The sequence below is a fragment of the Balearica regulorum genome, chromosome Z (assembly GCF_011004875.1).
Source record: "Balearica regulorum gibbericeps isolate bBalReg1 chromosome Z, bBalReg1.pri, whole genome shotgun sequence".
Classification (NCBI taxonomy): domain Eukaryota; kingdom Metazoa; phylum Chordata; class Aves; order Gruiformes; family Gruidae; genus Balearica; species Balearica regulorum.
Genome location: NC_046220.1, coordinates 72,408,220 through 72,434,090, shown reverse-complemented (window position 1 = coordinate 72,434,090; position 25,871 = coordinate 72,408,220). Strand labels below are relative to the sequence as shown.

The following is a 25,871-nucleotide window of genomic DNA, read 5'->3' as shown; positions in this document are numbered from 1 at the left end:
GTATTTCAAAGGCTGCTGCAAAACAGAAAAGAGTAACTTGGTCTGTATTAGTTTGTAGGCAGACAGTGGTGGGCATAAAGAGCTAGTGACCATTTTTGGTTTACATACGCGAGAATTTTTTACCACTAAGGATAGTTAGGTTCTAGCCAGAGACTGCCTTGGAAGGCAGTAGAGTTTCTGACAGTGAAACTTTTTAAGAAAAAAATCTGAGAATCAGGACGTGGGTGTGATCCATTCTGTTTTGGGGTTAAATATGGCCCCTTTCACACTATGTTATTACAACTGAAAGGACTTCAGTCTTTTTCACACAAATTACTGGCTTTTAGTAAAAGAGTCAACATCTCTAGTAAACTGTCCCGTTTATTCATATGTATGATGTCCAGAAACTCATATGTATGATCATTAACTAACTGTAATCAGAAACTCTTGAAATACAGACTAATATTTCTGCTTCTACTCTAAATAACACAGTAAAGGAAAATCTTTCACTGCATTGGTTAATGAGGAACTTTTAACTACCCCATTTCTCTTATTTCAAGTCTTTGATCCAGTGCCTGTCAAAGAGAATTCTCTTTTGTTCAATCCATTTGCAGATTTTTTTTTGTTTTCTTTTGAAATGGCCCTGTTAATGCAGATAGGATTGTTCCAATGGCTTACTTTCTTCCTGAAGGACAGAGAAATCACAAATTTACCTTTGTATTACTCAGAAGGCGCACACTTACTGCACTGTATAAGTCAATGTGGGTAAAAATTGTTAGTATACCAACACCAGTGGTAGATTTTGTAAATGCTGGAAGCAGATTATGTAACATTACAAGCACATTGTTGAACACAGTTCTCAGTAGAGAAAAATTAGGTTTAGATGCTGAGAGGCTAAAAAAATCTTGTGTGAAAGGAGAAATATTCTATTTTAGGTACAGCTGACACTAAAATATTGAAAGTATGTAATGTAAATAAAGCACTTCTAAAATTTCTATGGCTAAAATTGAGAAAATTAAAATGGAAATTCAAGCTTACCATCACCAACAGCCTTTCTTTTCTCTGCTAGTGAATACACTTATTTTTTCATTTATTTATTTATCTCTTATTTATTTATTAATAAATTTATTTAAGTATTTATTTTAAAGTTGGGACTAAAATATCCTCCTCGGGTTCATGTCAAGTTATATTATATGGCACAGCAGCAAAAGGTAGAGGCAGTCTTTGGTTTGAAAACTGACAAGAGAAATAAAAAAAAAAGCAAAAATGAAATATTATTACTTCCAATTAATGAAGGAAAACTGACTCATCGAGAGTAAGTGGTGTGACTATTTTTCTATTCAGAACACTAACCAAGCTATTCTTCCCTCTTAGGCCAGGTTATTTTCTGTCTAGCCAAATATCAGCAAATAGGATTTGCGAAATACACAAAAAATTTGAGTATTTTCCCCTGACTTGTTTAATTTTTTTTACCCCAGAATTCTGCACAAGTGAATTCTTAGTGAGTACAACCCTACATTGCCTGACTTGTAGGCAGACAGTGTGGAGTACTGGTAGCACAAACATTCATATCAATAATCCCTATCTGAAGGAAGACAGAAAGATGTGCGCGGCTGTGCACACCCCTCCTACCTCTCTTCATGTTCCCTGCTTATTATCTGATACATTTAATCTTCCAAACAGCATTGCTGCGGTTTTGCTACCCCAGGTTTTGGGGTGTTGCCAGCTAAGATTTCTTACACAAGCCCAATAGGATGCTGTAGTTTCCTGAATGGTAATCATTTCAGCACTTGCCTTCCTAAAGCAGAAGCTCAAAACTCTTCACCCGAGTGTTCATACTAATGAAACTTGCAAATATTTGTATCTGTAGAATATGAAGAAAAAAAAAAAAAAAGACATGACTAAATGATGACAGCTAATGGAGGCTGCCAATAGACACAGCAGCCTGCACATCAGTGTCCAGGCTCTGCCTGCAGATTTTCTAGATCATGTGGAAACATCTTCTGGGTCACTGGAGAACTCTTGAGATCTCTTTCAGAAACTTCAGGGTGTCTGCTGCTTCTGGGAAAAGATAGCTTCAGGAGGCATTGGCTTCTAACAAGGTCTAGCAACTCCTCATGAGTTCTGTCAGCTATTCATGATGAAAGGGTGCTTTGAGCTCTTGTCTCCAGCTGACTCTGACTACGGAGAATGCTAGAGAGGCCTAGTTTAGTGCACCTCACCAGAACTCCATGATTCTACAGATACAAAAGCTTGAATCCCCAACTGTGCCGAAGTAGGGACAGACAGCATCTGTGTGCATTAGGTTGGGAAACGGAGATTCCTATGACAGCAAAGGCTGGAAGTTTGTGACTTCCGGCACTAGGAGGATGTCTCCTTCTCCACCTGCAGATCTGCAATTACAGAATAGGGTCTGTGTCCTGGAAGCAGATTAGTGCCTAGGAACTGTTTAACACAGCATCAGAAGAGCCAGCTGAGCCTAAGCATGCAGAGGGTGACTCATAGCACGGAGGGTCCCTGCTATGGAGGATGGAGGCTCTTATCCACTGACCTAATCTACTGTCTAGGGAGGTCTTCTGCTTGCTGGGGGCTTGGATCCAGGACATGATGGAGACACTGCTTAGGCTTGACTGGCACTGAGACTAGTATCCTGCGCTGATCTTCCATGTGGGCACCAATGATACTGTAAGGGGAGTGTATCAAGCATGACCACCTAGCTGTGGAGGTTAGACCCAAGGGCAAAGACTCAAGTGGTGTCTCCTCAATCCTGCCAGCAAAGGGGAAAGGTGCCCTGAGTGAGTGGAGAATTCTCTGGGTCAATACATGTTTGCACTGCTGGTGTCAACAGTAAGGAATCAGCTTTTACAACCAAGGGACACTCACTGAGCATTGAGGACTGCTAGGACATGAGAGAAACCTTACTAAGAGGGGCAAAAGAATCTTTGCCAACAGGTTGGCCATCCTGACAAAAGCTTTAAACTAGGAATGATGAAGAGAGAGATGATGACTGACAATGAAGTGAGGGAAGGTGGACTGGGTTTGCAATCAAAGGGTACCCACCCCAAGTGTATGCAAATAAATAAGGAAGCTGAAAGGACAACATTATGGGGGAAACTCTCATACTTTGGGGGGGAGGAGGGGGCAGGGAATTCTCACACCCTGGTGCCTACCTGAAGTGATGAACAAACAGGATGCATTAGAGAGCTCTGTGTGCTGATGCAGGGCTATGATTCTGCCTTTAATAAGCAGCAAGAAGACTGTGATACTGTGTCCAGTTTTGGGCACTCCAGTTCAAAAGAGATATTGAGAAACAGAAGAAGATGCAGCAGAGGAGTAACAAGATTGTCAGTGGCCTAGAGAACATGAACTAGAAGCCTGGTTAGTTTCCCAAAGAGGATGCTAAGGGACCACTTAAAGGCAACTTACAACTACCTGAAAGACAATTCCAAAGCAGATGGGCAACACTGCTTGGTGGTGGCAGATGGCACAAGATAACGAGGCAACAGTCACAAATTGTGGTTTGGGATGCTGAGATTGGATATGGGGAAAACTTTTCCCCTAGTAGTGCAGAACTACAACAGGTCATCTAGGAAGGCTCTGAAATTGCCTTTCTTGGAGGCTTTCAAGACTTACCAGACAGGTGAAGTCTTCCTAGGAATGGGAGATCTGTTATGGCCCCTCTCGGTGTTGAGGATGGGCAATTTAGACCACTTAAAGAACCATCACCAAAAGTATCAGTAAAAGTTGTTTTATTGAAATATGATGTTGTAAAAGTGTGACTTAACAAAATTTGATGGCAAGGTTCACAAAAGATATAACAATGATTCAAAGTTACCAATACAGAATCAAAGTTGCCAATATAAAAATCTTAGTGCCCTATAATACCAGGTTATGCACAATATCGATCACTTGTCAAAGTATCACTTGGTGGAAGATGTCTCTACCTCAAGAAGCAACCTTAAGAGCTGTCCCAGCTCAAGGGGAGAACACCATACAGCCAGCTGCTTAGCAGGGAGTGCTCAAAGAAAGCTCACTTAGGCTGTCATATTCATGGAATAAAGTGGTTGACTTGTAGTGAAATTACATGTGATGGGAATGGTATGCATGAGACTCCTAGTACCCACATCACATGATCAGCATTCCAAGCTCATATGCATCGATGCTCACTGTGTCACTCTGTTCCTTTGTGGGTTTTCAGAGAACAGATTGGAACTAGAGAAGTTCTTGGCCTGGTTATGACTTAGGCCCTTATCTCCTTTGGAGCCTGTACCCAAATAACACTAGTATGGCTAAGGAGTTGAGTACATCCGTCACACTTGGTCAGTTTGTTCAGGTACTTTTAGCCAGGTGCAGAGACCCTGCAAGAAGAATATACATAATTCAAAATAAAGTAGTTAGTTGTGGGCTAACACACAGAATGGCTAGCTAGGGTTTTAATGAGCTATTAAACTAAGTGTTAGTATACTTGCCACTCACGTTAAGCTACCCGAGAAGTCTTTGCTGGGCAGGCAGGCACGAGTCAAAAGGTGAAAGGTCCCTTTCCATGGCACTCTGGAAAGGATTCCCAGCATCGCCAAGTTGCCATCCTCCATCAGCTCCATCAACACTGGTAACATGACACAATGATTCCCAGCTAGTCCTCAACTAGACTGGCCAGCCTGACCAGGCTTCCCCAGGTGATTTTTCCCCTTAGCCTTTTATACCTTTTCATGCTAGTACTTCCCCTCTGAAATCCTTGAACTACCAAAAATCTCATGCCAACAGCCCTACTTCTGTCTGTACTTTCAACTTTCTTATCTCTCTACAGATGTTCTTACAGCTCTGTCACAGCAGTCTGGATCAAGTTATGGAGCTCTGCTGTATCAGAGCTGGGCCTTGGATACATATGTACACAGGCGACTAAGCTCCTAGGAGTGGGGTGAAATTCAGAGCTCTGGTTACAGGGAAAGAGGGTCTTAGATTGGATTGGATGTCTTCTTCTAGGCCTTTCCAAACTACACTGCTATGATTTGGTATATAAAGAACTTTGGCACCTAACTTCGGACTTTCAATTCTGTAGAAACTGTGACACTCAACACATTGCAGTGCCAAATTCTTTTGTGGATTTACCTTTGTTCTTTTCTTTCTGTTTCAGTTTTCCTGCCTCAAATATGAGAAATCTGATAATTTGCTTTTTGAAATACCTTCTGAAAATTCCTTATAGACATTATTCAATAACTTGTTAGGTTTTTGGGTACCAATAACTACCTAGAATATTATTTTTAGATAGCCGTGAGTTCCTAAGTCTGGAGCATTCAAAGGATAAGCTATTTTGTTCTGGAACTTCTGGATTATGTGGATCAGTGTGCAAAAGCAGCAGCAGAGATTATTGCTGCTACCCAAATGCAGAGGCAAGCGATGGCTGAGTATCTATAATCCACAGCAGAGCTGAAATGATTCAGAAAATGTTAAAATCTGTTGATATATTTAACAGGTATCTTCAGTAGAGGCCTAAGAGAAGAAACATTTTTAAACACAGATGAGGGGGCTCAAAGCAGAAAAATGACTTAATATATTATCTTTAAAATAGTATGTGCAAAAATTTTCCACACCTACATTAAAAAACAAAAAGGAGTGCAATGACACAAATTTAAAAAGTACTAGAACAAGCCATCCTAATTTATCCCCTTTAGTTTTCATTACATGATGATATGCCATGTTTCCCATACGATCCCTTAATGTACAAAACCCCCATGTACTATTTATTGCATACTATTCAAATCCTACTTTCAAATATAGAATTGACAAATTTCCAGTAAGCTTTTCTGATTATACTGTCTAAAAAAAATTAGAGGAAAGAACTTACTAGCATATTACAGAGAGCTGTTAATATGCATAAGGAAAAAAATACAAAAAAAAAAGCAGCACCAAAATTTTGTCATCCAACTTTAGACATCTTTGATTTGCATTTTCAGTAAAACTGAGCAGTTAGATGACCTTTCCTGCACATAGTCCTCTGAGTTCTGATGCAGCAGTTAATGTCTGGTTCTCGTGTCTCCAGACTGGCATGCAGGCAATGAAAAATGAGTAACTAGTGACCCTTTATGAAAAGTTCAGTTTACATGACTCACACAACATGCACAGGAACTCTGTGGAAGAAATAGATGTAATTCTCAAAAATAAGATTCTGAAGTATAAAACTATCCTATGACTAGAAATCATTTGCTTGACTAGAAAGAAAAAGCATCAAGAGAAAATGGAAAACCTGACTAAAGAAGCAGGGTGTTAATAGAGGGAAGCACAAGAAACCAATACAAAGAGGCAGGGAACAACCACAACAACTAGACAGCAATCTGGAAGAAAAGAATCAAGGTGCTGAAGTGGATCACATGCAACACTATGTTGTTAGAAAAAATGGCAAACTATATATCAGGAGGTATGAAAAGTAATATATAGTCTGTAAGGCAGAACACTTCCCAGATCACATCCTTCCGAGGAAAAGCAATCAAGCTTCAACAATTTGAGACAATCCAAAGGAGAGCAAAGAAAACAGTGTCTTAATACATATGTTATGTTTAACCTGCAAATATAGCTTAGGAAAAAGAAAATAAGACAGAAGACGTCTTTTATGCAAAAGTGCTACTAACTGGAGAAACCTTCACCATGAACACCCTGAAAAGGGTAAGTACCAGGTTTAAACAAAACTTTCTCACAGCTTCATGTTCTGATGGAAGCAGTGACCCAGGCAGGTCTGGCACAGTGACCCAGGCACACTGTACCGCTCTGAATGCCTTACCAAGGCCTGTCAGATGACGACTCACAGGGCAGGGCAACAGACAAACTGAACTCCTGATCTCCCTTCTTGCCTTATGGTCTTGTGATTCTGGGAGTGGAGAGTTTGACGTTGTGAGCCATAACCCTCCTTAACATGGGATTTTGTCAGACAGCTGCATGTGAAATAGTGGCACATCACCAGACCGGCTATGGCCACAGTCCCGAGCCCTGCTGCAAGCACCATGCCACCTTCTGACCCCATCTGCCTTGGTGACCAGAGCAGCTGACCCCATCCCCCAGAGCCAGACCAAGGAGACACAGGAATCCTGGGGCCACGGCACCAGAGGTACAGGGTCTTGGAGACATCACTCCTGTGTAGAGTTTCTGACCAGCTCGGTAATGGGAGGATCGGGAAAGTGTCCGTCTTGAGCCGAGTGTCCATTCTCTGCTCCTCACAGTCCTCTCGGGCTAACCCTGCCTGTCCCCCTCTCCCTGCTTGGCCACCCCGGGGTCGGCCCCCGTCCCCGGCTGACCAAGGTCCTGCAGACCCTCCTCGCCCTGAGGACACCAGAGCGGCGCGGCCCGCGCAGCCTGACCCCTCCTCCGCGGGCGCCGGCTCCCTCGAGGAGGGGGCAGATGGCGTCAAGCGCTGCTGGACAGAGGTGGGCGGCCCGCGTCCTGCCTTTGGGAGAGCAGCCAAGGGAACGGGCCATGCTTCCCGGAGCGGCGGGGGGGGGAAATTCCCGAGATGCTGCTCACCCGGCCTCCGCGAGGTGGGAGCAGATGTCGCCCTGCCCGGGGAAGGACGGCGGAGCACAGCCGCGCCGTGGCTGTTCCCGGCAGTGACCAGGGAAGTTGCGGGGGGGCGGGGCGGGAGAGTCTGCGCGTCCCGCTGGTCGCCCGGCGGGGACCTGTCTCTCCCCCGGTTCCTGAGGGAGCTGCTCGGCAGCTGCAGGTGAGTTATGCCGGTCTCTCCCTGTCGCGGCAGCCCCTCGTTCCCTCAATAATCCACCCTTCCCCTCTCCTCCCGCGGGTGGACTCCGGCCACCCTCGCTGAGGGGAGCGCAGCCTGCTCCGCTGAGGAAAATCCACCTCCTGCACGCCGGCGCCTTTTTTGAAATGTTCTGTGGAGTTTTTACTCTGAGTTTTAGTCCTTCTGATGCCCTCTTCATAAGCCCTCTTCACCCTTTGCCTGCCCTTTAAACCCCTGTTTTTCCAGGCATCCCTTGGCACGGCGGGTGCGGGAGGGAGGGGAGCCGGCGCCTAAGTACCGCCGTCCCAGTACTGCTCCTTCATCGTCCGGAAACACATTGCCCCGGCAGCACCGTCGCTTATCGCTGAATTTAACGCGTTTTATAACATTCCCCCCCCCGCCCCCCATCTGCTTTCAAGATGTCACTGCTTAACTACAGCATAAAAGCTGCTGGTTTGACCTGAGCAAAAATTACTGAGGTGGGGTACACTGCTGGATGAGGACGCTGCTCCTGCTGGGTGATTAGGTTTGGTTTTAACGTCTCCTGTTCCTAGGTATTGACTTACTCAGAAGTCCAAGCCCAGACCTTTAAATCCAGCCTCGTACAGAGAAAATGTGTTGCTCCTGCTTTCTTTTAAGCTGATAAAGTCTGTTGTTTAATTGCAAAACGATGGGAGTAAATGTCAAAACATCATAAATTCCACTGTGGTTCCTGCATTCTTTGGAGTTTGACTGGTTTTTTGGCATAACCTTTTTATCTCTCTTTTTATCTAAATATTGCATGCTTTGACCAGTCCCTATCCCAACAGAGTAAACCAGATCCCGACAGCACTAGAGGTAATCATGCCTGAAAACATGATAACAATTATTCTTCCTGTTGGTATGAGTCACGCCACCAGGTTATCTGATTCTTTCCCTACAATTGTTAGCATTTGCTTTCTGATGGAGCAGCAGTAGTCTTACACAGTTTGTTGAGTACTTTACATTTTTAGACCCCATTTAATTGCTTTTTTTTGATTGGATTCCAGCCTTCATGGGACCATGAAATACATAATGTTTTCCTGTTTTGGCAAAGCTCTTCAGAAAATCAACAGCACGCATCAAAGAGCTTTCTGTTTACCAAAAAAACAGGAGATAAAGCTATCCCTAGGTGATCAAATGATTACATGCCTATCAGACCTTAATTAGAGAAATTCCTTTCTTCTGTGTGCAGGTTTTTAAACTTTTTGCACACCCATTAGATCATCACAAAGGCTTATTAGGAGCTTTCAGTGTCTTATACAGTCGTATTTTTTGTGCTAAATGTAATTGAAACCATCTTTAAAATTTCTTGGGAGAAGAAAGCCTGAGTACAAGGACTAAAGGAAGGGTTCATCTGCTTTAGAATTTGATCTCAGCTATTCATTTTTTTTTTCAGAATTCAGAATTGCTGCAAATTAAGTTTTCTATAAACAATGTGATGTTTATTTTGAAGAGGAATCTATTTAGTTGTAGGATGCTTTGGCAGATGCTACTTTGCCAACACTCAGTAAGTTCCCGATGGCTTGACACTACTCCCTGTTACAAGTAAAGCTGCCTCAGCTGGATGTCAGCTCTGCACTGTTCATTTTGCAAGAGATATCATATTGGAAATTGCAGAAATCAAGCAAGTGGAGGCACACTTCAGTGCAGAGTCTTTGTACAAATCATTGACTTAGGGTATTCTAGCTCATTTTGGCACTTACCTAGTTATGTGTTTGTTTAAGAGGAAAAAAAAAAAACGCCTCCAGAGTACAAGTTAGTCTACTTATCGTCTGGCTTACTTTCTAGGGGTGCCTATTTCTCTTTGGTGGCTATGGAAGGAGTTTATTAGGTTTTGGCATTAAACACATGAATTATGTTAGTGACCTTGTACCGTGTGGTATGAATTTGAATTGTGATTCCCATCCTCAGTCTATCTGTCTATCAAGTACAGGGAATGAGAACATAAGATGAAGAATATTATACATATACAATGTAGTATTATTAATGCATTTACCTTGCTGACAGTCCTCTTCCACGTCTGGTTTCGGAAAATTTGTTTGATCAATAGTGTTTATGATTTGCTGTCCTGCGTAATACTCTCCTTTAAATAGATAAAGATTTTTGGATCCCAGCAGCTGAAAACATTTCTTTTCCCAGCCTCTGTACATGCTCTGTTTCATCTGAGGATGTGGATTGTGACTAGCAGCTGTTTTAAATAAGCAAAGCAAAGGGCACTGAGAAAGGAAATTTGTATGAAGTATGATTTGAAATATGCGGCTTTAGGAAGATTCATATAAAACAGATTGACTCTGCGGTCAACTAATCCTAGATGTGTTCATAGCAGGGGCTTCCTTTTCTCACACATATGAGTAGTCCAGTTATTGCAGCAGTATGTGCACTGTATAGCTCCAACTCCCAGCCAATACTCCTGCATACTATGACCCTGATCTTGAAAAAGGTTTCCGTTGAATTTTGATGCTTTAATGCCTTTGAAGAGATATTTGATGAAATGTTTATCATCTTAGACATGTTTACCAGATGAATAATGGGAATTTCTTTTTCCTCTCATCCATGGCATCACAAAAGCATTGGCCTGGACAGGACCTCGGGGATCAGCTAAGCCAGCCTATTGTTCTGAATGAGAAATTTATTTAGACTATTTGCAAACTAGCTTCTGAAGGAGATTCATCTCTTCCCAAGGTAATTTGCTCCTATGCTGTCTCCACTTTTTGAGTGATTGCTATTTAATTGCCAGGTCTCTGAACAATTCCTGTTGCTGCAATTGCTGCCAGGTCTCCAAAATGGTTCTGTTCTATTGATGTATCTATCAGTACTGATTAATTTCAAGTTAGACTGGGGAGTCCTGAATCCATTTCTATCTATTTTGCCACACCCTAGGTTACATTTTTCCAATGCGAAGTATTACAAGTAGACTACATATTTATGAGTTGAAAAAATCTGTTAGTGAATCAAGCTACAGACTGACAAGATTAAGCAAGTCTGCTTTATTTCCCACACACATGCTGAATTTTTAGAATGGGGAAGAATATAGGGTAAAATGAAAGAATTTTTGCTCAGCTAACTTCTATAGCTCTGACATATCATTTTGTGCACAATCATCCTCAATTTACGGCTTAGTATTATCCCCCATTTTATAGATCATTTCACAGTGTGTCCCAATAACTAGATTCATCACAGAAATTAGAACTGTAACTACTGTTTTTAATGATGGCAAAGAATTAGCTTAGAGGGGAGTGTGATTATTTCTTTCTATTTGGCACTTATGAGGCCATATCTAAATTACTCTCCCCAGTTTTGGGGTCTCAGTACAAAGACTGACAGAGTGGACTGAGTGCAGCAGAGAGACACCAGGAGGAGCTGGAGCACACATAGGAGTCACTGAAGGAGTCGAGTTTGCTTAGCCTTAAGAAGGGAAAGGTAAGGGCAGCTCTATACAGTCCTCACCTAACTAATGGAAGTTACTGAGAATTCAGGTAGAGCATGGTGACAAAACATGACTTCTCTTAGGCTTAAAAAAAAAGAAGTCAGCAACGATTCATTCTCAGATGAAGAATTGTAACATACTAGTGTGGTATTCATATTGTTTCAGATTTGGCAAATCTGAACCAGTATTCACCAGAACAATGGTTGTGATTGATTGTCACTTTTCTTGTGGCATTTGATAGCTGCTCACTATTTTTCAGAGAAAGTAGTTTGCTTGTTTCAGGGTAATGAATTATTTAAATACCTAAAAACCTTCCCTAGCTTCCTGTCTTCATTCCTTTTGTTGTTCAATTATTTCCACTTTTGGCAAGGATGCAGTTAATCTATTATCATCATGGGTTTTTTTTTAAATTAAATTGGTAATGTACTTTGTTTGTTTTGATTCTACATTAATCTTTGTAACCAAGACATGGATTTTTAAATGATGATTTTATAAAAGTACTTAATTATTGATAATACAGAATAAGTGCTTGACATTAGTTGGTACTAATTACTGTATGATATTAATTTGTTAGTCATAGGCAGAAGTTTCTGCATAAAGATGGTTTGAGTCAAAATATTACTTGTATATTAAGGACTGTATTTCTCTTTTCTTGACTAGTTTTTCATTTATTTAAATTTACTTCATATTCTCTTTTGTTAGAGAATTCCAGAACTTTTCCCATGAAAACAGGCTTGATACAGTTGTAATACATATTATCACAATTTATTATACAGTATTAAACTATATTATTAATGCACTGAATAGTGAAAAGCATTGTAGCTGTCCAAAATATGTTTATATTCTGATGGTCATTTATTATATTACACTACCCTGTAGTAGCATATGGTGTTGGTACTATGCTTCAATAAAAGTGATCTAGGCTGTGACATTAGTGAATTGACAGTGTAAATGACTGGAGAGAGTTAAATTAGACATTTATTTAAATACAATAGCATTTAAATACAATAGCATTCTGCCTCTTAAAAGCAGAAAACAGTTTGGATTTGTTTTCCAAGTAGGAAGTAATTTAAACAAAAAGTCTAATATGTCATGACTTCCACAGTACCTTCCCACTGTATTTAATGTTGGATTTAAGTGATATATGACAAATAGGGCAAATATAGCTTTGTGTCCAACCTCAAAACATTTACAAAATCAGGAGTCCTATGGGGCCAGGTTTTCATCATGCTGATATAGTTAAGTTGGGACTTACACCACTGAACCTAACTGACCAGCCTTGTAATAAATTGGTTTTAGAGCAGCGTCAACTCCTTTGACTTTAAAGGCAGTTTTATTTTCACTTTTATCTGAAAAAGAGCATGCAAGATTTGGCTTTGTGTCTCAATATTTGTTTCATGTAATTCAAAAGAATAACAATCTACTGAAGAGTTGCCAGAAGTTGTAACATAATCTACCTTGGAAACACTTCTTTTTATGTCACTTTCGTGCCACTCACTGTGCCATAACAAAGAGCCATTCTCTCGTGTTTATTCCAGACAAAACATATCAAATTATTTTCCCTTTTAGATATTAAATTTAATCAGGTGATAAAAAGTCTAAACTTAGAAAATCTATAAAGAAGCAGGTTTGCCTAAGTTGGTGCTTGGAACAGCCTATTAGTTGCACGTGAATTAGGCCTAGGTTCTCAAAAATATTTAGATTCTTTATTCATGTTGATTTTAGTGTGTCCAAATACTTTTCAGGATATTGGTATAATGGCAGGAAAGACTGCAGAAGCCTATATATTAAGCAAGGCAATGCTCACCTTTTAAATATGGGGGCCTCCATGTGAAGTATTTGTGCTCACAAGGAAAAAGTTGGGGGACACTGCAGTGAGTGTGCTTTTGGTGAGCATTGAGCCCTGGGTTGCAGTGCTGCATGCAGGACCCTTCTACATTTTCCATGTGACCTTTAGAAACGTGAAAAACAAAAGGTTGAAATCTTTTGATCCTTTGGAGAAATTCAGAGCTTCTTAAACCACTGAATCTAAGGCAGGATCATTAAACTTGGGTGTTTGTAGCTCCGAGGTATTAAATTGGAGGGTTTCTGCTAGGAAGAAATTCTGGAGTGAATTCCTGGTCCTTCTGAAATCGGTAAATGTTCTGTCCTTGACTTTCATGGGGACAGAAGGTCATCCTGGTTATCTGTCCAGCTAAGCAATTTCAAATTCTGTTATGGTAGCAGTGGTAGAAAACTCTCTTTATCAGCATTCTACACAGCTCCAGAAATACAAAAAGTAGAAACTAAGAGTTAAAGATACTGTATCCATAGTCCTGTTCCTGTTGTTTGGACTCCTGTATCCTCTGTGCCTGAGTGCTTTTAACCATACTGCTGCTGAGTGTTGACCTCTCCCTTCTACACAGAGGAGTTTGCAGGTGACTCATGTCTTACGAGATCTGACATACATCCGTCCCTGAGGACTGGGCTGTGCCAATCAAACGGAGTTTCATCCTGTCACAATGTGAGTGTAAAAGCTGTAAAAGGAATGCTAGATAGAGCTATGTGGTGCTTGAGGTGACAGTCCTAGGAATGGAACTTTCTAAGACTGATATGTGTAGTTCAACTCCAGTCTAACTGAAGGCCTCCATATAGTGACCTGGGTGCTGGCAAAGGGCAAGACGGTGCTTGCTGAAGTCTGCTGGATTCATCAGTCAGGTTCCCTGTGGAGTAGAAACCACAAGGCCTTTTGCACCTTTGATACTTTTTTTTTCCTTGTTAGCATGGGTGTCATGTTACTTGTGCAAGAGCAAAGCCAAAATGCATCAGGATAAACTTTTGTTTTAATACTCCTTAGAAATAAGTGGTGGGAAAACTTTAAAGATACTGTGTGTTTTATTTGTTTAGATTAAATTGAACTTTTTGAGTATTGTGTATTTTTCCCTATGGTGTAACCACATCCTGAAAACAAGAGGGCTTTTTCATTCCTTATCTTTCTTTGTCTGTTCTTCCTGAATGTCTCTTAAACTGCCTGGACTCTGTGTGGTCGGGTTTTTATTTATTCATTCTTAAATACAGTAATATTATCTGGACTATTGTCTGGCATGCATTTCTCGTAAAAGAAACAAATAAATAGCAATGTCTTCTTTTCTGATAAGTCTTGTGCAGGAAAAGGCGGATGAATGATGAATCACTTCATGGTTCTGGCAGTACTGCTCACTCTGAGGACTTGCTACACTACGTACTTAGAGCAAGGTAAATGTCAGAACATTTTCTTTTTTATTTGGAAGCAATCTGCAACAACTGAAGCTTTGGACTTGCTCATTTGTAAGCCTCCTGTGGTTAAGCAACATGTTACAAACTTAATCAAATTATTCTCTTTGGTAACGTGATGAAGCAACTTGTATAATTACCTTTTGTAACCGCATCATGCCAAATTGCCTGTTGAATCAATAACTTGCAATGATGTGAAGCCAAAGTGTACCTATTTATCTGCTTCCCCTCTGTCCCATATGGTTTTGATCTGTACTCTCTCATCTTCAAATAATTTATTTCCTCTTTGACAACTTTTATGCTTTTCTACCTTTTACCTTCACTTTCTCTGTTTTGTTTATCTCGTCTATGAAAACTTGAGCACTTCTGTTGGCTCTTTTCTGATTCTGCCACAAGATTCCAGGACCAGATTTTTATTTCTTAAACTTCACATATGTATCCAATACAAAGAAAAAAGCAAATATGCATATTCAGAGGGAACAAGGTTGAATACAGGGTAACCTTCTAGAAGGCTATGTATTTTAAGGTGAAAGTACTGCTTGTGCACTTGCTGCTGACAGTAGCATTGTCATAGCTCAATTAAAAGAAAGAAAAAAGGAATTAATATTTTTAATTGACTTTTCTGTGACCACCATTAAGAAGGCAAAAATTATGAGACTATAGTCTGCATTATAGAAGTTGTATTGCCTTAATTAAGTTGGTGAAGGAGGGAGAGAAATGTGTTTTTTTGTATAAATGTAGTTGTTATTATACTGAAGGGGATAATTATATCTGTTTCAGATTTTTTTGCCTCTCTGCAACCTTTAAATTCACGTGTTCACACTCCATTCACCCAAGGTGCCAGTTCCTCAGTTTTGAGACTATTTGAGACTATTACCAATGCCTCTAGAGTGGCAGAACTTTGTAATGCAGGCAAGTCCAAACAGTTACTGCATTACAGTAACTTGCTCATTTGTTTCTACGTGCAGTTGTTCAGGAATAGAATTAGTCTCTGTTGTTAATCACAGAATGGTTTGGGTTGGAAGGGACCTCAAGATCACCTAGTTCCAACCCATGGGCAGGGACACCCTCCACTAGACCACGTTGCCCAAAGTCCCATCCAACCTGGCCTTGAACACTTCCAGGGATGGGGCCTCCACAACCTCTCTGGGAAACCCGTTGCAGTGCCTCACCACTCTAACAGTAAAGAATTTCTAACATCTAATCTAAATTGACCCTCCTTCAGCTTAAAGCCATTACCCCTTGTCCTGTCACTACACTCCCTGATAAAAAGTCCCTCTTCAGCTTTCCTGTAGGCCCCCTTTAGGTACTGGAACGCAGCTATAAGGTCTTCCCAGAGCCTTCTTTGCTCCAGGCTGAACAATCCCAACTCTCCCAGCCTGTGCTGATAGGAGAGGTGCTCCAGCCCTCTCATCATCTTCATGGCCCTCCTCTGGACTCGCTCCAACAGCTCCATGTCTCTCTTGTACTGAGGACGCCAGAGCTGGACGCAGTACTCCCAAGTGGGGTCTCACAAGAGCGGAGTAGAGGTGGAGAATCACCTCCCTTGACCTGCTGGTCATGCTTCTTGTGATGCAGCCCAGGACATGGTTGGCTTTCTGGGCTGCAAGCGCACACTGCCGGCTCATGTTGAGCTTCTCATCAATCAATACCCCCAAGTCCTTCTCCTCAGGGCTGCTTTCAATCCATTCCTCGCCCAGCCTGTAGTTGTGCTTGGGATTGCCCTGACTCACATGCAGGACCTTGCACTTGGCCTTGTTGAACTTCATGCATTTCACACGGGCCTACCTCTCAAGCCCGTCAAGGTCCCTCTGGATGACATCCCTTCCCTCCAGTGTGTAAACTTGGTGTTGTCAGCAAACTTGCTGCGGGTGCACTCAATCCAGCTGTCCCTGTCACCAAAAAAGATGTTAAACAACAGCACTGATACCAGTATCGAGGAATGCTACTTGTCACTGTTCTCCACTTGGACACTGAGCCGTTGACCACAACATTTGAGTGCGACCACCCAGCCAATTCCTTATCCACCGAGTGGTTCATCCATCAAATCCATGTCTCTGCAACTTAGACACAAGGATGTTGTGTGGTTTCAAATGCTTTGCACAAGTCCAGGGAGATGACATCTGTCGCTCTTGCCTTATCCACCAATGCTGTAACCCCATCATAGAAGGCCACCAAATTTGTCAGGCACAATTTGCCCTTAGTGAAGCCACGTTGGCTGTCACCAATCACCTCCTTATTTTCCATGTGCCTGAGCATAGTTTCCAGGAGGCTCTGCTCCATAATCTTGCCAGGCACGGAGGTGAGACTGACTGGCCTGTAGTTCCCTGGGTCTTCCTTTTTTTTCTTCTTAGAAATGGGTGTTATGTTTCCCCTTTTCCAGTCAGTGGGAACTTTGCCAGACTGCCAGGACTTCTCAAATGTGATGGAGAGTGGCTTAGCGACTTCATCTGCCAGTTCTATCAGGACCAGTGGATGCATCTCGTCAGGTCCCATGGACTTGTGCACCTTCAAGTTTCTTAGATGGTCTTGAACCTGATCTTCTCCTACAATGGGTGGTTTTTCATTCTCCCAGTCCCTGCCTTTGCCTTCTGAGACTTGGGTAGTGTGGTTAGAGCAATTGCCAGTGAAGACTGAGGCAAAGAAGTTGTTGAGTACCTCAGCCTTCTCCATATCCTGGAGAAGGTCTCCCATATCGTTCCGCAGGGGCCCACATTTTCCTTCATCTTCTTTTTATCACTGACATCCCTATAGAAGCTTTTCTTGTTGCTCTTGATGTCCCTGGCCAGGTTTAATTCTATCAGGGCTTTAGCTTTCCTAACTTGATGCCTGGCTGCTCAGACAATTTCTCTGTATTCCTCCCAGGTTACCTGTCCTTTCTTCCACCCTCTGTAGGCTTCCTTTTTGTGTTTGAGTTTGTCCAGGAGCTCCGTGTTCATCCATGCAGGCCTCTGGGTGTTTTTTCCTGACTTCCTCTTGATTGGGATGCATTGCTCCTGAGCTTGGAGGAGGTGACCCTTGAATACTAGCCCGCTTTCTTGGATCCCTCTTTCTTCCAGGGCTTTATCCCATGGTATTCTACAAAACGGATCCCTGAAAAGGCCAAAGCCTGCTCTCCTGAAGTCCAGGGTAATGAGCTTGCTGTGCACCCTCCTCACTGTCCTAAGGATCTTGAACTCTACCATTTCATGGTGACTGCAGCCAAGGCTGCCCTTGAAAAAGGAAGGGGTTTCTGCCAACTGGATGGCTTTTCTTTTAGGCGCATTTGTTTCCTTTCCCTGGGAGTCTTACTTTGTGCCTGTGAGTTTCATTGGGAGAGTAGCTGGGTCCTTTCCTTTAGGTTTGTTTATTTGTGCTGGGCCCATCTGTCTCCCCCAGTTGCTTCAGCACTGCAGAAGGAAAAAACAATAATGGCAAGGGCCAGAGCGATTTATTTGCATATGTATATTGGGTTTGCATGGCAAGGTTTTGGTAGTGGGGGGGCTACAGGGGTGGCTTCTGCAAGAAGCTGCTAGAAGCTTCCCCTGTGTCTGATAGAGCCAATGCCAGCCGGCTCCAAGATGGACCTGCTGCTGGCCAAGGCCGAGCCAATCAGCGCCTCTGTGATAACATATTTAAGAAGGGAAAAAACAAGTTAGAGAGGGCTTTTGCAGCCAGAGAGAGGAGTGAGAAGATGTAAGAAACTCTGCAGACACCAAGGTCAGTGCAGAAGGAGGGGGAGGAGGTCTTCCAGGCGCTGGAGCAGATTCCCCTGCAGCCTGGCGTGAAGACCATGGTGAAGCAGGCTGTCCCCCTGCGGCCCATGGAGGAAGGATGAGGAGGTGTAGAGATTCCACCTGCAGCCCATGGAGGACCCCACGCTGGAATATGTGGATGCCCAAAGGAGGCTGGGACCCTATGGGAAGCCCACACTGGAGCAAGCTCCAGGCAGGACCTGTGGCCCCATGGAGAGAGGAGCCCAGGCCGGAGCAGGTTTCTGGCAGGACTTGTGACCCTGTGGGGGACCCACGCTGGAGCAGTTTGGGAGGGACTGTAGCCCATGGGAAGGATTCACGTTGGAGAAGTTTGGGAAGGACTGTCTCCTGTGAGAGGGACTCCATGCTGGAGCAGGGGCAGAGTGTGAAGAGTCCTCCCCCTGAGGATGAAGAAGTGGCAGAGACAATGTGTGATGAACTGACCGTAACCCCCATTCCCCGTCCCCCTGTGCCACTGCGGGGGGAGGAGGTTGAAGCCGCGAGCGAAGTTGAGCCTGGGAAGATGGGAGGGGTGGGGGGAGGTGTTTTAAGAGTTGATTTTATTTCTCATTCCTCTACTCTGTTTTGCCTAGTCATAAATTAGATGAATTCCCTCTCTCAGTTCAGTCTGTTTTGCTCATGATGATAATTAGTGAGTGATCTCTCCCTGTCCTTATCTCGACCCACAAGCCTTTCGTTACACCTTTTCTCCCCTGTCTAGTGAAGGAGGGGAGTGATAGAGCGGCTCTGGTGGGCACCTGGACCTAGCCAGGGTCAACCCACCACAATATCTGAAATGAGATCCCCTCAGAGGCTTGGAACATGATGCTTCAGGTAAAAGGATGATGAATGTACAGGTAAGGTTTACCAGAAAGTGAGATAAAGCTAAGATAAAGTACTGGGGAGGAACAACATTATGGTCAATTCCTTAGCGTAAGCGGGATTTTAAAAGTCTTTATCTTGTTTTGATGGTGAAAGTCTATAGAATGTGGGGAGATGAAGTGTGTCTTGTCTTACCTTCCCAAAATAATGTAAGGTACTCTGCTTCTACAGTTAATTTTATGGCTCACTTCTTTGTTGCTTTGGTTGTTCTGGATCCTTGCCTGGTTAGTCCTTGGTGGTGAGGCTAACAGTATTTCTGTTTTCCAGTAAAACCTAAAATTGCTGCTCCCTCATCATTTAGGCAAGTGAAATTTATCTCCAGGCCTTCCACTTTGTTTATTTAGTTCCAGGTATCTACTAGTTGTCATAGGTGCTGGGTTTCCTTATGGTAGCATAAAACTGATGGCTGTTATTTTTCAAAAGCAACTGTCAAACAGCAGGTATGTTTTTTTAGGGGCCATGTCATAACTATACCCAAAAAGGAAATTTTACTTCTACACTTGAAACATTTTTGCATTTACCTTACAGAAGACACTAATGCTGTCAAATTCTGCTTTCATGTAATTTACACATATTCATCTTTTTCCGGTAATTATATACTAAATTTGCAGTGAGAATTGATAGAAGGTATGTGTGCATATATGTGTGTGTGTACTTCTTCCTCAAAAACTTTTAGGATACCACAGTCCTGTTTTTGAGGCCAAGTGTTTGAACAATAAAACCTTGATTTCTCCCTCCAAGCATATCTGAAGAAGCCTATGCCAGTAGTTTCCTCTAGTTTGAAAGCATATGGTTTTCATTTTGCTTTGACTTCCAGTACCTTTCAAAATATAACGGATTAAAAATATACTGACAGAGTTTGTAGATGATTTGCTAAAAGATAAACAATCCTTTCTTTCAGCAGTTTTTTATAAGTTGTTACTAATGGTACAATACATACTTTCCTCCACTTAGTCTTTCATTATAGGCTGGACTTGTATAAACTGCTAAGCTGTGTCAATGTCCGTATTCTCATAATTAATAAATATGCTTATAAAGTATTATTTGCTTCCTTTGATTGATCAGGGATTGTTATAACTGCTGCTTCTCTTAAGCCTTTCATTTCCCAGGTTTGTCACAGTAGAGATCCATACGTAGGGTAGCTGCTGCACAGAAGTTAGTGCAGAGCAGGCACCACAAGATAAATTCCAAAATGGTTTGTATATCTGATTGCTGCCAGAAGCATCCATTGAAATGTGGATTCTCAAACTGAATTTCCTGAATGCTTCTGTTTCTGCCAGTATTATTCTGTAAAAGTCTCAGATAATCGTTGGGTCAGTGGGTGAAGCACCTCTGGGAGAAATGTCTGGAGCTGGCAATTTTTTGAGAAGGAGCTGTTGAGGTCTCTCAATCCGGCATGTCCCTGAGGACTGTGGCTGCAGTAGGGCAGGAATGCCCCCAATCAGTTCTGTTTTATTAAAACATACAGTTATTTCTGTGATTTCTGTGTCCTGGTCAGTATCAGCATTCTGACCCTGTCATTTCTAACAAGCAGAAGCATCTTTGAAAGCAACTGTGACAAAAGAAAAAGCCTAGTTACTTGGCCATTTCAGTTCCCTACCTTCATTAACAACCAGATCAAGTTTAGGGTTTTTTTTCTTTATTTTTCAAGAAGGAGAGAAGGTACAGATCAGTGAGCGGCATATTTCATCTCTTCCAAGAGTTAGGTTTTTCAGGGAGGGGTGATAGAGCAAACATCTAAAAAGAGGTGTAGTTCCACAAGTGGGGTTCAGTACCTGGTGTGCAATAAGCCAATCTTACACACAGAGCTGAGATATTTATTTATTTCACGTCTGCGCAGAGATGGGTGCTAGGTGGTAATTCCACAAAACTAGCACACTAAAAGGAATTACAATGTATTTGTTTTGTTGCATAATTAGAAAAGCCCACCTAAATTTATGCTCATTGGTTAGTAATTACTATATTATCTGCTATTGGTTAAACATATTTAATTAACACACATGCTCCTGGAGGAGTGGTGTGTGTGTGTGGGTAATTTGCATAGTCCTTTAACTGAGTCAGTGGTGATCTCCCCCTGCCACCTTTAACCTTCCCCCCAGTTACTGCAGATTTTTGTTGACTTCATGCTTCCTTGACAATCATCCACTTTTCTGCTTCTGGGACAAGATGTTCCCCTTTTATCAGCCTTTTAGTTCTTCTTCAAGTATAGTCGTTAGCAAGGCATGCATTGTTTATGCAAAGTAATCAGGCTTACATAATAAGGCTAATGATCAATAGTCCTCCTTAGAAGGCCAATGTGGCATTTTTAACCCTAAATTAAACAGTGTCACTATATCCTAAGCATTAACCCAAACATGGTTTTAGTCTACAGAGGGACCACTTGTAAGGAAATACGTAGTTTTCAGTAGGCTAGTCTTCTTAGGGGGCCTTTCCTGACACCAAAAGGGACTTCAGCCTGACTTTGAAACTTTATTTTATTCTGGGAATTAACTTCAGACCCACAAAAGGATGGAGGTGCCATTATAACTAGGTGTCTAATTCCAGCAGAAGAATCCACGGCCCTGACTAAAGTACCTAAGCTCTATGTAGAGCAAGCAAGAATGTGCCTAATACTAAGACTATCATCTGAGCTAGCTAATGGAGGGAAACTCTCAACCTACCCTGTTCAAATAATTGATAACTAATAACTAATTTAATCTTAATTAGGTCAGAGATCAAAATTGAGCCTAAATTTCTGCCCTAATGATGAGAAGGCTTTCTGGGCAATTTCTTGGGATTCAGTCCCAATATATTATGTTGCTCCTCTTCATAAGACTATACAGGGCTGGATCAATATTCCAATAAAGTAGCTAGTAAATTGAGGGCATAAAGAAATTAAATAGCATACCCAATGTCATGGTGGGGGGCTATAGAGTAGGTTCAGGAACCACATTCTAGTCTGCTGATGCCTTAAGATGAAAGTTTATCTTTGCTTTTGATATCAACAACATGAGTCTTGATCACTTTTTTTTTCCTTCAGAACTGCCTGGTGTAGAACCTATCTTACCTCTGAGATAGGTTGTTGTTTCAGATCTGCTTTGTAACATAGCTAAACATTAATATTTTTGTGTCCTTTTTGTGCTTATAGAATCCATTGTGTTTCCAGTAACGTACCTTAACATTTCCAAGGATTTGGCTCTTCAGCAGCTCCTGGTGGAATGGGATGTTGGCAAGTCAGCCCATGATGCTGAGCTGGCAATGTCTTTTGAAATACAAGTCCATCGAACAGATGAAAATACTACTGTATGGACAGTAAGTGTATTTTTAAAAAAGGTGTATTAGTTATTTACAATATAAAGGAAGCTAAAGGAAAGTCAAATGTTCAGATGCGTATGCAGATCACTTTGCTATATAGTTTTACGATTTACAACATGGTATTTATAAAACTGTACTAGAGATACATCCGTATTTCAGTAGGTGCCAAACTCGGTCTAATGGTATGCCCAGTTTTTGTGCAAAAAAAATCTTGACTCCGATGAAGAAGTCATTTCCACCTGTGCAGAATATTGATATGCCTTGCATACCCATATTGAGGGATTGTGGTGTGCAGGCTTAGGAGATATGATTTTGAAGGCCTCTGTTTGCCTGTCAAGGTGCAGGACCCCTAAGCAGCCTCCCAGAAACATCCCTTCCATTGCTCCTAAAGGCAGTCTCTTTTTTTATAGCATGATGGCCACCCTTCACTGGGGACTAACTGAGCGTGAGTCATGTTGCTGCCACTCCTTTCACCTTATGAACCAAATGATGGTCTCAGTGTGAGTGAAGCCTTTTAAGCCTGGTGCTTGGCCCTTTCAGCAGTTACTTTATACCCACCTGTTCCAGTTAAGGAAGAAGTAGTGATGTCTCTTTTGCAAAGTCCCTATTCTGCTAGGGACTTTCTGAAGAGGTGGGGATCACCCAAATCATAGGCTTAGGCCTGCTCCTGATGTTTTCCCCAGTTCGTGACTTCAGTGTGAGAACTTTTGTCTCCAAAGAAAATTTCCTCTCCTTTGGATCTGACAAAATCTTTTGGGAACTAAATGCATGTTTTAGGGATATTATAACCTACTATGAGTCATCTGCTGATTGAACTATGGAGGAATATGAAATGCACATGTTAAAACTTAGTAAAACTGGAAAACTGCTTTAGCTCATTTAAAGTTGCTATTTCTGAGAAACCACATAAAGCAGAGAAGGGATTATTTTTCTGAAACCGTAAGTCAATAAAATGAGATGGGCACTGTTAAGAATTATAACTTACTCTGATCTGCAAAGTTGGTAGTATTTTGTCTTTGAGTTTGAAGAACTGCATCTTCAGTGCAGATGAGCTCTATGCAGTTCAGATTTTGATCACTTTGATACATTGGTTAGGATTTAGTAGAATAGATCTAACCCTGAAGTCAGAAAGTGGGACCATATACCTAGAAGCAACTGTTTTTTTGGAGTATGCTTCCAACAAACTCTTCTTAACTGCTTAGGAGAAAGAGTTTTTCGCATCCAAGGATGTAATCTGTTCTGTTATTCATAATAAATACAAGAAAAACAAATATGGTGTTTTGGCTATCACTACCACACAGGAATGTATTTGTTTCTGTGTTTTTCTGAAGAATGTGTATTAATAAAGAAACTCTGTGAGTCTGCTTATACCAAAGCACAGACAGTCTGTATAACTTCCAAATCAGTGACTACATTTCTCAGTGTGATAACTGAGAAATTAAATTGTGAACTGATTGCAGAGTTTTTCTCGGAGCGGTGATATTATGAAAGTGCAGGTGTTGCTGATGAAGAGCAGTAACGGAGAGCAGTTCTCTAGTTGTGTGAGCCAGGGCTCAGCTACAGCTCCTACAAGCAGCTTGGATCTATATGCTGAGAATCTGGTACGGTTGCTTTAAGAAGTACTGAAATATATGTTCTGTTCTAAAATGTATTCATAATTACAGGTGATTAATAGAGCCATTTCTTCCTGCTTCTTATGGGCTCTCATGCCAGGAGCGATTCACACTTGGGGTACATTTTCATCTGTTTGTGTGACTACATGGTGCCCTTGTTAGTTTGAGTTGTTAGTTGAGGATGTCGTCTCTTAGAAAGCAGCAGAACATTTTATATTTTTTGCTGTTTGTCTGCATTTATGTCATACGATAAAAAAATTACAGAGCATTTAGATCTTATGATTTTTGAACTCCATTTTGTATTTTAGGCTGTTCTTCTTCTGTTACCTTCGTGGAGCTCTAAGTTTTGGACATGCTTTTTCATGTTTCTTGCACATGCATATTAGACCAGTCAAACATTTTTGGGAAATCAGCAGTTATTTTCCTACTCACCCTGTCACTGGTGGTACTACTGTACTCAGAAGCTGTGCCTCAGAACTGCAATGATGTATCATCTGCATAAATCCTTACTGGCCAGTGCAGATTCCTGCTGTAATTCAGAGCCAGGAATATGTAACCCAGAACATGAGACAAGGTGCACTTGCAGGCAGCAGCATCTGTGCATGCTATTAGTTGTGTGATAGCAGGCACAGATAACCCACTGAGAGCGAATTCATTTCATGAGAAGCAGGGCCTGACTCACAACTATGCTGTCAGAATCAAGTAGTCTTGCCAGCACATCAGTCACTCTACTGCTGCTAGTGCAGATTTGTAAGCAGTTACTTAGCTTACTGGTACTTAGATCATGTGTAGTAAGTGGGATTTCAGAGATTCATTTTTCAAAAGCATTTTCCTCCTTTGAGGTTTCTCCTCTCACTGCTTTTGGTTGTATTTCCAAAGTCTGCACATCGCTGTGTTTTCAATACCTTGTCTTACTGGCCTTTGTTTGTAGGAGTTCCATAACATCACACTTGATAGATCAGGAAAGTCTCTTCGTTGGATATGGGATTCAGATTTACCGTTGGAGTGTATGTCACACTCAGTGAGAATCAGGAGCAAAGCAGAAGCATCAAAAATCTGGAGTCAGTGGAGTCTGTGGGAGACTGTCCTGGGTGAGCAAAACAAGACTTTGCAACATTTATTTTATTTTTTTCCAGTAAAAAGCTAGATTGTAATTCACCGGTGACTGTAATGGTGAAGTCCAGTTCAGGAGAAACGGCATCAAATCAAGAATACATTTTGAACTCTTTTATCTCTAAGCACTAACCAACTCAATTTTTTTTCCTTTTTTTCTTTTTTTCTTTTTCCCCTGGTAATAATAGCAATAATAGGAATGGCTTCAGCCATTGCTTTAATTTGCAGACTATCTTCTTAAGCTAGTAGACCAAAAGTTTTAGAGCTTTTCTTGCTCACACATTAAAACAATGCAGTACATAGAGTGGCATGGGATCTCGGATAGGCTCTAGCGCAGGCTGTGACCAGATCAGACACAGCCCTGGTCCAGACTGGGGGAGAGGAAGTGCATAGCTATGGCTACATTGTCTGATGCATGTGTTGTTTTTGTCTGGGGTTCATAGCTTTGATTAGTATGAAAGAAGCACAGAGAGAGGAGCAAGTCAGCTCCTTATATCATTTGGAATGAACTTCTGTGAATTACATGAGGGTAAACAGGCAGGGAACCAATAACGTAATTAATGATATCACAACCCCCTTCTTTTTTCAGATTGCAATGTCTTACTAGAACAGTTTGGTTTCCAGAGAATTTGGTTTAGAAAAAAAAAAAAAAGTAACTGCTTTAGAAAACATCACTACAGTGATTTTGTGAAGAAACAATATTCTTGTTTGGAGCAGGAAGGGGTATCATGGGAGTAGGAGAATCACAGGTCTGTATACTTGACTTGTGGCACACAAATTGCCCATTCTCTAACCTTATATAATGGGAAATAGGATGCAAGACTGCCTTT

At 41.7% G+C, this 25,871-nt stretch overlaps 1 protein-coding gene across 1 annotated transcript in view; it reads left to right on the top strand.

Moving 5' to 3' along the window:
• The first annotated feature begins 7,525 nt into the window (after positions 1-7,525).
• Positions 7,526-25,871, top strand: part of OSMR (oncostatin M receptor) — a 37,602-nt gene continuing 19,256 nt past the window's right edge. Inside the window, exons 1-6 of the mRNA XM_075739903.1 lie at positions 7,526-7,687; positions 10,295-10,408; positions 13,559-13,656; positions 14,291-14,387; positions 22,149-22,312; positions 24,860-25,019. Coding sequence (XP_075596018.1) covers positions 14,315-14,387; positions 22,149-22,312; positions 24,860-25,019 — 397 coding nt within the window. The 5' untranslated portion in view covers positions 7,526-7,687; positions 10,295-10,408; positions 13,559-13,656; positions 14,291-14,314. The remainder of the gene's footprint in view (positions 7,688-10,294; positions 10,409-13,558; positions 13,657-14,290; positions 14,388-22,148; positions 22,313-24,859; positions 25,020-25,871) is intronic.